Consider the following 11,139-nt stretch of genomic DNA (forward strand, 5'->3'; position numbering starts at 1 on the left):
AAAAAAAAAATGGTAGAAAATGTCCAAAATAGGGGAGTTTTTTTTGTCACTTGGTAGTGCACATTTGGTTACAAATGGCAAATTTGTCCAGCTAACCTATGGAGTCAAGAATAGAAACAAATCTTCCGAATCAAATTTATTTATGGAGAAGTTTCCATTCTGTACATTCCCGATTGAAGAAAGAACAAAACTATTCAGAACCTACTTCTATTCCCCAAAAATTATAGCCCGGCAGCGATAGGGTGTCCCACGGGGCCACGTGGGGTTAACGCCCGAAGTAGTAGTACACTGTCTTCTGCTGCTGCCCGAAAGTCCCCCCCCCCCCCCAAAAAAAAAATACAGCCTAGAACTGCCATAATAACTTAGTGGGGCCCCTTTTTTCTAATTGGGACCGAAGCGTTGAATAGGCTAAAAAACAACAAGTTTTTAATACCTGCGCAGAGTATATCAACAGTGAAACAAATGAAGATACATTTGCAACTGATTTCTGAGTCGAAGCAGCTGAATAATAACGTATGGTAGTTTTCTTTGTGTAAAATGCATGGTATTAAAGGTCATTGTCCGCTGTCTTAAAGTCAAGAAATCGTTTCCGCTTTTCCCCCATGTATAGCCTGATTATGACCTATTACTTTTACAGAGCTTGACTGGTCCGGCAGTAGGAGACCCTCCCGGTATAGATGAGTGACGTACTCGTGGGGGGTACAAGACTTCTTAATGTCCTTGCAAAGAACGCAGTATGGTTGACAGTAGAACTCACATGTTCCTGAACTTGAATTTGGGCCTTGTGGGAGTTTTGGCTTGTTTTGCTGAAGTCGGAGATTCCTGTCTCGAAGTAAGGTGAAATAGCACATATGCCACGTCTTCATCCAAGTACAAAACGTCGCATCGATGTGAAATCCGGCATTCCAGGCAGTTTCTCCTATGTAGATCGGAGCGAAGTCGTCAGACTGCCGATTACACTGAGTTTTCATCGTTGTTTGCAGCCACCGGAAGTGGAGCAGCTCTTCCCGGAAGTCGCTCCCCGCCATCTTGATCTTCCTCCACAATGTCCGGTTGAAGTGTTCGTAGAGAGCGTAGTCGATGGCGTTGTGCTGTCGATAGTTTTGTATCAGCTGCTCCGAGAAGGAAGTATTTCCTAGGTCGTACTTATAACTGTTGTATTTAAAGTTAAGAATGTCTTGCATGTCCGAACACAACAGCCGCCTCAGCAGCACCAAGGATTCATCGAAATACTCCATCACCATCACGAGGTCAAACTCTCGCGAGATCTTGTCGACAAAGTCCCGGATGATGGTGACGTTCTTGGATGATAGGTTCTTCAGAGGGAAACTCAACTCTAATGCCATGTTGTTTTTTATCAACGTCGCGGAGTTTTTGGTAATATTGTTTTCAAATTTTCCAGGGCTATCAAGGAACTTTAGCAGGGCGTTTGGCTCGGGAATACGGAACTTCTTTGCCAGCCTGTAATAGTTGAAGGCAGATGTCAGACGCCCAATCGGCTCCCTGATGATGGTCACAAACGTGGCGTTCTCAGACAGCAGTTGTGTTATCCTTGGTCTATCATAGACGGCGTGATGTGTCAAGATGTCGAACTTCTTCCCTTCCGGCGGAAGGTATTTTTGGGTGTCCCGAATGCCGTACGGATACAATCCGTTGATGTCTCCCGACTTCGGCAACACGAACGAGAGATTCCGAAGATAGCCGAAGCGCTGGAACACTTGCATCATGGTGCTGCTTCCCGTCTTGTGGGTTTTGATGAAGGCAACGTTGGTTTTGGGCTTACAAACACGTAACTGTGATCCTTGGATACGTGGTATATAATACACCCTGTAATGATACAAGAAGAGAACCATGTTAATTGCAAAGGTTTGGAAATACGTTTGTTATAACAACAATTTATCTAACGACTGTTCCAGATTCCTAGAATTTTCGTTCTGTTGCTAAGGCCATGTTGATTTGATTATAATAACTTTATTGCACAACAATTATACAAGGTACAAAGTATGGCATCCAGTGTCACATAGATAACATTCTATTCGGCTAATTAATCTATCTAATACAATATGATGTAGTAGTATGGGGTGACAATTATATGTATGAGAACCCGAAAACTGATACGAGCGTGCGAATAAAAAAATAATAAAAAGTTGCCTTCATTATGAAATCTTCGTGGTCAGGAAGTTTGAACAAATAACTAAACACACAGAGAATAGTACAGCAAATGCTGGATTCTTCATTTTTGGTCTTTCACGTCCTCTTCTTTGAGTTTGGCATTCTAGACATTAGTATCTGTTTTCCGAACTATCTTTTTGCAATTTAAGGCATGTATTTACCCATTTTGTAGCTGCTTTGAACGATTTGCAGTATGGTTGAAAACTTTCTCTTCTTTGGAAATGGACGAAAATTGATGCGCGCGCGGATGTCATCCATATAATCAAATCAACATGGCCTAACTTGGAGGTAAAAGTGCATTTTTACGAAAATAATGTGGCGAATATGTCTTATGAAACTATATTGTAAAGGCAGCAACATCGATAAACAAAAATTACTATTATCAAAAAAAAGACTAAATGACAACTAAATGACTTTCTGATATGTATTGTGATTGGTTGGGACTTGTCATTTCATGATTGGTGGAAATGGGTTAGCTGATGGCCACTACCTAATATTACCACAAGCCACCATTTTTGTTGCTGTTAAAATGACTGTTTACTTGTAAACACGCAATCACTCTAAACGCACATCGTGTACTCGGTCGGCTGAAAGATTCTAGATAATCATAGTACACTAAAATTCATACTGTGTGCATAGTCCACTAAAAGACTCAGAAGAATGAAACAATACACTAAAGACAGACCCATGGTGCACTAGGTCCACTGAATCATACTCTCTAACTCGTATATGAAACAAAAACCGTGTGCTCGGTGTCAAGCCAATACGTGAGTGGTCAGTTACTCCACCTGAGCACGCAGATATGACAAAACGTTACGTTTGTGACCGCATTGTTAGCAACACCAAGTTGCAGTGTGGAATAATTCCAGTCAAAATTGTCCTGAGAAAGGTGACGCATGCCCGTAGCCAGGATTTTGATGGGGGGCCTTTTTAATGTTTGGGGGACCAGGGAGCGCCGCAGGCGCGAGCATCCTAAGGGGGTCCGGGGGTATGCCCCCCCCCCCCGGAAAAATGTAAAAATTTAACCTTCTGATATGGCATTCCCTGTGTTTTTGAGGGGATTTCAAAGAAAGAAATCAGAGACACGGTTGTACAGTTTTTCTTGGATTCCAGCCCCGCGGGTGATACAAATAAGTCCACCTTGAAAGAAAACCTTGGACGTTAAAAAGTGGACCTTCAGCGTGTTAAATTTAAAAAAAAATTGAACCTTCTGAAAGGCCATTTCCTGTGTTTTTGAAAGTGTTTCAGAGGAAAAATCAGAGACAAAGTGAGTAGTTGTTTCTAGGATTGTAGCCTCTGTGGCCTTGCTGGTGATACAAATAAGTCCGCCTTGAAAAAAAATCTTGAACATCAAAAAGTGGACCTTCAAGCCTGTGAAAGTGGACCTTCTTACGAACCCCCCGAACCCCCCTGGCTACGGGCATGTGACAGAACCGTAGGCTTTTGTTTGTATGTAGATCTTGGTTGTGAATAAAGAACCTTGTTATGTATCCAGTTAGACCATACCTGTCCTCCTGCAGATCAAGTGATGACGAAAGCAAACCGAAAATCCCAACGACCACCAGGATGGCAAAACCGCAGACGACTTGCTGCCATACATCCGACATGTTAGCTATTAGTTCGTCTCTGCGAAGACAAGTAAAAGAATATTTACTTCGAAACCAATAGTCCCTTTTCCCATTACGAGCGCCATTTTAGCATGTGCCTTTCATGATATTTCATAAGGATATTGTAAGAAAATATTTTTACTTTATCTGCAAAAGTATTTCTTGTCATGAATTTTCTGGGTTATGCACATGCGTAATACCATACTATGCGTAATACCCACTACCCATTAATTGCCAAATTTTCGATATTTTGTTCAATTTTATTTCAAAAACCGGAAGATTCGCATATTTTAGTTAAATTGGTAAGCCAGCTTGTGTATGTTTAGTTATAATCTTGATTCGTTTTGTAATTGCTTTTAATTAGACTAACATGTAACCTTTATAATCATTAATTCCTTTCGCTGTATTACTGTTATTTTTTATGTTATGATGTTGACTTAGTTTGTCTTGTCATTTGCTGTTAGCCTAGGCTGAATTCAATCAAGCCTCCTGTGACCGCTCGCCGTCCTGTAATCGGCTCCCAACCCAAGACCTTGATGGCTTGGGCCGCTAATTCTAGGGAATCCTCCTTTCTAGATATGGATAATCTAAGCAGCTGCCATCAGCCCACAGAGCTGCCTGCCCAGGCCAGACTCTAGTTGCTAAGGATCTATTGCTGTTGCTATCCAGTGATTGACAGCTGCAGCAGTCTGATCTGCAGGTGGTAGGAGAAAGTTTCACAGGCCGTTTCTCTGTACTTTGAACATTTTTCGGCAGTCAAGTCTTCTCTTGTTGGATTTTCAAACTTGGTTTTTGATGTGGGAGAAACTGACATTGTCTGCCTCTAAAGGAACAAATAAACTAAGGAGGTTTAAAATCCCTTTTAACAGGCTTGGATACATCTCATTTCTCACCCTCCCAACATGTGGATCTCATTTCCCATCCCTTCCTCCCCGTCTACCTGTGGTGCCAGTGGTGACAGCTCACAGACATGCTAACTAGCTGGCAATGGGGACCTGGCTGAAATCCTGGCCTCTGATTGGTGATACTATTTTTGATAACAGCTCTCCTGTATTAGAGCTAGTCGAGCACAAATTCCGCGGGGAGGGGAGAGAAACCCCCGGACAGCTGGAGTTTGCGTTATACAGACTACTGTTAGCTTATATGTTACGTTGTAATTATTACTTCCTTTTGTTATTTTTGACCGTCATCTGTATTTCAATGTGCAGGAGACCTTCATAAGCATATATGCTTTTTGTCTAATGCTCAATAAATTAATGTGAATAAAATGAAATAAGATAATACATGTAATGCGCAATACAATGTAAGATCTCAAAAAATTACTTGGCTAACAGGTTTTGGTTATATCTAGATTTTTAGTGAGATTATAGGATTAACTCTTATTATTATTATCATTATTATTATTTCTATTGGGTGGGCTGACTACTCTCTTTTTGCAGCCAGGGGATGAATTGCGAGAAGATCTTACAATTGGCGGGGCTAGATCGCAAGGGTCTGGAGCGACTGCCATTCGGCGCTAACTCAGGTGACCTCAATACGAAAAATGCCCTATGTGCGACCATATAGGACTGTTTCGGTCGTAGACTATTTCCTAAAAAATATAGGACCCTCCATATAGCTTTGACATTATTGATTGAAGACATTCTGAATGTCACACAAGCTGCAACGGTTACATTGAGTTGATGCATTGATGTTATAGAAGAACTTAATTGCACGACAATTGTGCATGGTACAAAGTATGGCAATAATTCGTTAACATAACACAAAGTGGAAGTATAGAATAAGACTTAACATCATAATTACTTATACAAGACAATACAATAAGGGCTAGCATACGTTTTCGATATTGTGTTATAATCATTGATTTAATCATTGGTTTCAGTATTTTTTCTAATGTGGAAGCAGTCGTTTAGATATTTACCTATGTTCGCATTGTGGGGATTGTTGCATTTAAATATGTACTCAAAGCGGTCTGTGGCATCGAGACTCTTAAAAGTTGTAGTTGTTTCGAGAAGTGTGAATAGCTTATGGCGTAAAACATCATATCTAGAGCATTCCATGACAAACTGAAATTCATCTTCAATTTTCATTGGACAGGACGGGCAAAACCTTTGGTCAGGGGCTGCATTATAATTTCTGCCCGTCTCTATTTTCAACTTATGACTACCAATTCTTAAGTGAGTTATCGCTTTACGAATATCAACATTCTTTATATCATCAAGATATTTCTTTTGTTCATAACAGTTTTTCGATTTGTTGAGAAAGGACAGTTTTGAGTTATATAGAGTCCATTCCAAGACACCAAAAGAATTGTCATCGTCATAATTTACAACTGGTTTTAATTCATTGTAATTATTTGTCTAGGATATCTCACACGGTGGTCTGTCACTAGGGTATTCTTTCCCGTTGCTACGCGCGTTCGACAAGGTATCGGGTTACCCGGGGCAACGTTTTCGCTAACGGCAAAACATTTATAGATAAACAAAATAGTAGGGACGGGAAAATTTTGTAAAAATAAATTAGCGATTTTGCAAACTTTGTATGCCGTCACTTTGCGCTGAATGGCTAATTTTTTTATATATTGCTCCCAAACACAATTATTTTCAGGTTTTATGGAGACCGTTTTTCCAGGCACACATCGCAAAGGCCTGGCTTTAAATATCAATGAATATCTCTTGTCTTCATATTTTTCGTCGACCAGGAACAAAACAAAACTTTGTGTTTTTGGGATTTTTTAATTTCTTATTCTAAATATTGTGAATATCGACAAATATGTGAAAAAATGGCATTTTTTGACATTTTTCGCACTCAATCACCCATAATTCAAAATCTAGGACATTTTTCAAAAATCCCAAAAACACAAACCTCGGGAAAACCGTTACGGTCATTTTGAATCGTTAATGAGGTAAGGTGGATGTTTCTTGGAGCCGTACCTTTACGATGTTTGAACGCATGTCATGCCACACGTATAGGGGGAGGGGGTAATCAACACCGTCGTAAACAATCCTTCCAATATTTAATGTCACAAAAAACGACGACAGCTGCTTCGTTACATGTTAGATGTCCACAACAAAGTGCCAGCATGGATATACTCTCCAGAAAATAGGCAATATTTGCGACAAACGTAATTTTTTTTCCTGAAGCGGGGAAAGGGGCCCGGCCGCGCAGATTTACAGTAAGAACTTCCAATGACCGTAGCTGACCCCGAATCGAACGCGCGTTCGGATTCGATTACGTCATTTCGAACATCGTGGAACAGAGTTCGAATTCGGCTGGACATGGGAGTTTCTGAGCATGAATTTCACCACCGTGTCATTATGTGGAAATATTTTGAATGTCATTTCAACTTTATAATTATTTGCCCAGGTGTGCAAAACTTTGGAAATATTAATGTTATGGAATATGATAGTTCAAATAGTTTCTGAATAATGGTAACAGCATTCTACCATTTTCTACCATTTTTACAATTATTGGTAACATTTTGTAAATGGGTCAGTGGGATGTGAAGAAAGCAATTCACACATCTTTGCGAATTATGCTTGGGCACCATGCATATATGGCTTGCCACAAAGGACCTAACAGTGTCCAGCGGTGAAATCTAAAAATACACAGAGGCAAACAACAGGGCTGGATTAACACCTACTTTTATGGGGGCAATTACCCTAATCCACTATTTAGAAAATGTTGTAAACATTTCTCTATATTTCGAGATTTAGAAGAATCACATAGACATTTGCAAATTATTCTACATAAAGAGATTAGTGTACAATCCCATTCAAAATGTTTGTAATATATTAAATTGGATTGAAAAAAATTCAAATTTTCATGTTAAATCTTTTTTTAACATTTAGAACTATTGTGACTTAGATATTCTTTTATTCAAAATAATTCAGACTAATTACAAATATCGTTTTATAACCATCTTGGTGTCTTGGAACGGACTCTGAACGCACATTGAAAGATGGACTGGTTTGAATTTTTTAACTGACTGAACAGGAAAAAAGTCAAGTTCTTGATAGTGTGATAGATTTGAATCCTTGAGTCATAAGAATTAAGTTACAATTACCTTTTGTACTTCACTGACCAAACGTTAACATGAAATATACTTATTTATTTTTGTATCAATATTTATGATCAAGTCTTGTTCTTTTTATTGTAAAGGTATACGGAGACTGGGACAAGAGTAAAGGAAGTAGAATGCTGTTTTAAAGGAGTCCTAAACTCCAGAGGGGGGAGTTATTTTCCAATAGATGATAATTTTAGGAAATGAAAATGGATATTTTTTACAGTATACGATAAAGTACCCACTAGTACCGTGCGCATCAAAAAGCATTCAGTATTCTACCAAATTCCCCAGATGACCCTTCATTTTCTGATTAATTAGATTAAACAACCTCAGCCTGTGGCCTAATACAGTGTGCATGACAAGGCCTAACAAAAGTTAGATTATAAAAAGAATGTCATGGGGGTTAAGAAAAACTCGTCCTGCTATGTGTTCTTTTATATCTCATTAACAATTGGCCTTCTTATTGTGCTTAACCATCTTCAGTTATGCTGAAAATATCCACGCTTAACGATGTATGTCTACGCATAGTGAATGCATGGATAGGGTCTGCACGGGTTTAATGAGTATCATATTGTTTATAAAACACACCTTGTGAAATTCAACACAAGCAGAATTCTGTAAAAAGTCGGCTAATTATGTATTCATTGATACATAATCTAGTGGAAAATAACATCGTCTTCTGGAGTTTAGGACTCCTTTAAACTGTGCCAGCTTGGAAATTTGGCAGTCAAGTTTTTTTTAGATATTTAATATAAGAATATGAATTTATTTGAATTCAATTGGATAATTTAGAAATATTTTGAAAGTAACTGCACAACAGCTCTTTATTTAGAATAATTTCTAAATATCTATGTGATTCTTTCACTTTTAGAAATATTTACAAAAAAATGGAAGAAAATGGTTAACAATGGTATAATGATGATTGCCCCCATAAAAGTAGGTGCTAATCCGGCCCTTCTGTTTGCTTTTGTATATCTTTAGATTTCACTGCAGGATACTGTAGGGTCCTTTGTGGAAAGCATCATCCCTAAGCTTCGCAAGGATGTGTGAATTGCTTTCTTTCCAGCCCTCTTACCTATTTATAAAGATGTTACAAATAATTTTAAGAATGGTAAGAAATTGTACATAATGGTAGAATGCTGTTTCCATTATTTAGAAACTGCTTCACATATCACATTCTACGTCATGAATATTTCTAAAGTTTTAGAAAACTTAAGAAATATTTTTAAAGTGGAACTCACATTCAAAATAATTACAATAAATTCAAAATATTTCTGAATAATAACCCTTGCGGTGACTTGGAATGGACCCTAAAGGGTGTGTGTATGAAAAAGCACACACGTTTGTATAGCTCTCGGGATGTGTGAACACGATTGTTGATTCTTCAACCCAAATAGAAAAGCTTTAAAATGATTCTAGATTTCGGTAGGAAGAACTTGAGAACACATAGATTTCCAGTATACTCTTTAGTTTAGTACAGAAGGTGACCAACTTTATCTCAGCCGGAGACGGCCTAAAGCATCACACCGCCCACCCACCTTCTTTTACAGATGTTAAAACACAAACTATACCAGTCAGCCTCTCTACGCCCTTGTAACTCTAAATTCTGAGTCAAAACCCACACACCTAGCGGCTGAACTCTTAGCTTGCGTCAAAGCCGGTGATTTTTAGCATCTTGTAAAGGGTCACTTGAAAAGCACCTTAATCTAGTTCTTTGCATTAATCGCATGAGTGACAATGACGAAGTCTAGACTAGCGCGAGGTCACACGCAATGAGATCTGTATCAAATGTAGTCTAACCTGTTTGTTAAGTTAATATGATACGTAGCACTATTGAACTTTGAACTTTCACGTCACATCTGGTACGGGAGGTCACATTTGAGCCCGATAAACACCACAGCTTGCTTATAAATGAAGACCTTTTTATGGTGGAAATTTCTATTTTCGTGTATTTAGAAATGATAATGTGACGTTATAGAGGGACCTCTGCTATAACATACATTGAAGTTCTTCTAACTCAACTCAGCAACGTATTTGAAGGAAATACGGTCTCAGTGCACAATGTCATGGCTCTTCCAATGACAACATGGTATCCTGACGTGCGCTCTCGTAAAAGACACTAATTTTGTGCTGCAACATTAACGTTCAACCAAATTGATTTAACAAATGCACTGACAGTAGTGACTGCGATTGATAATCTGGTAACGTCCATTATCTACCAAACCATTTATCCCACCCCATTCCTACCCGGCGCCCACCTCGACACGTATATATATTTTTCCACCCGAATTAATAACTTTCGGGACAACTTTTTCGTAACTTTTGAGCATAACGTGTGGCAACTGAAAACCAGAAGAAGCATTCAGTGCGAGAAAGCCTGTCAGGAAGCGCGGAAAACTGTTCTGGTCTTCCGTGATTTAGCAGCAATGGCAGCCATGCCTAATCTCCAAGCAGGTCTACACGCTTGCGATCTGCTTGGAGATTAGCCATGCTTTCTTATATGAAAAAAGTGTAACCATAAGTCTATAACATATATATATATATATATATACATTTCTATGTCGCAATGCAAACATTCCTCAGAGATCTAGAGTTTGTACAGTAAATGTATTCCCACCTGTGAGGCACAAATCGGACGACAATGTTAGGGATATCTTAGTGATGATCCGCCACGGTATTACTTCTGCATGAAAGGAAGCAGAACCTGTCTGGTCACTCTGGAGGTTATGGTTCCGGGTCGGAGTTCAAATCTGACCAAGGTGTCGGACGCGTTTGATTCGGAATGTGCGACCTGTGGTCTACCAATGGTCTACCAAAATTTGACATATTCTTTGTTTCATTTAAAAGCTACGACCTTAAAACGCGACCCCCTGCTGTTTTTCTCGAGAACCATGACTGCGTGACGTCACCGACGCCAACTTTTAAAGAGGCTTTTCTGCCAATATGTAGCACCGAAACGACGGAAAGTCCTCATAATTTCCAAGCCAAGGGCCTGAGCAGGCTCTCCATTCCGTTTTACCTGTTTTCTTGAAAAGCGATGTCCTGAAAAATGATGTTTTGATCAATTTCCCTACTGTAACGTTGTTAAGGCCTGCACCTTGGCAAGATAGCCTCAAAACACAGTGTTTTTCACATGACTTTAAGCCTCTGCTGCGGGAAAAGTATTCATCGCAGATAAGCCAAATTTGGATATATGGTAGATATAACCTTTCTGAAAAATTAAAACATATTCTAAGAAATAATATGCATCTTAACTTATGGTCCGGGTCGGAGTTCAAATCTGACCAGGGATAG

The 11,139-nt window shown here is 39.1% G+C and overlaps 1 protein-coding gene across 1 annotated transcript; it reads right to left on the reverse strand.

Moving 5' to 3' along the window:
- Positions 1 to 366: 366 nt before the first annotated feature.
- On the reverse strand, positions 367 to 10,568 carry LOC136435659 (galactose-3-O-sulfotransferase 2-like). The gene is made up of 3 exons (XM_066429307.1): positions 10,463 to 10,568; positions 3,679 to 3,798; positions 367 to 1,827 (listed from the first exon to the last, which is right to left on the reverse strand). Exons 2-3 carry the CDS (start codon positions 3,777 to 3,779, stop codon positions 576 to 578), a joined length of 1,353 nt encoding a protein of 450 aa, XP_066285404.1. The 5' UTR covers positions 3,780 to 3,798; positions 10,463 to 10,568; the 3' UTR covers positions 367 to 575.
- Positions 10,569 to 11,139: the final 571 nt, after the last annotated feature.

This window comes from Branchiostoma lanceolatum, chromosome 5 (genome assembly GCF_035083965.1).
Source record: "Branchiostoma lanceolatum isolate klBraLanc5 chromosome 5, klBraLanc5.hap2, whole genome shotgun sequence".
Lineage (NCBI taxonomy): Eukaryota > Metazoa > Chordata > Leptocardii > Amphioxiformes > Branchiostomatidae > Branchiostoma > Branchiostoma lanceolatum.

Coding starts and splice junctions, on each gene's coding strand:
- LOC136435659 (XM_066429307.1), bottom strand. CDS start 3,779: ATGTCGGATGTATGGCAGCAAGTCGTCTGCGGTTTTGCCATCCTGGTG. Junction 1,828..3,678: donor CTTGATCTGCAGGAGGACAG/GTATGGTCTAAC, acceptor GTATCATTACAG/GGTGTATTATATACCACGTA.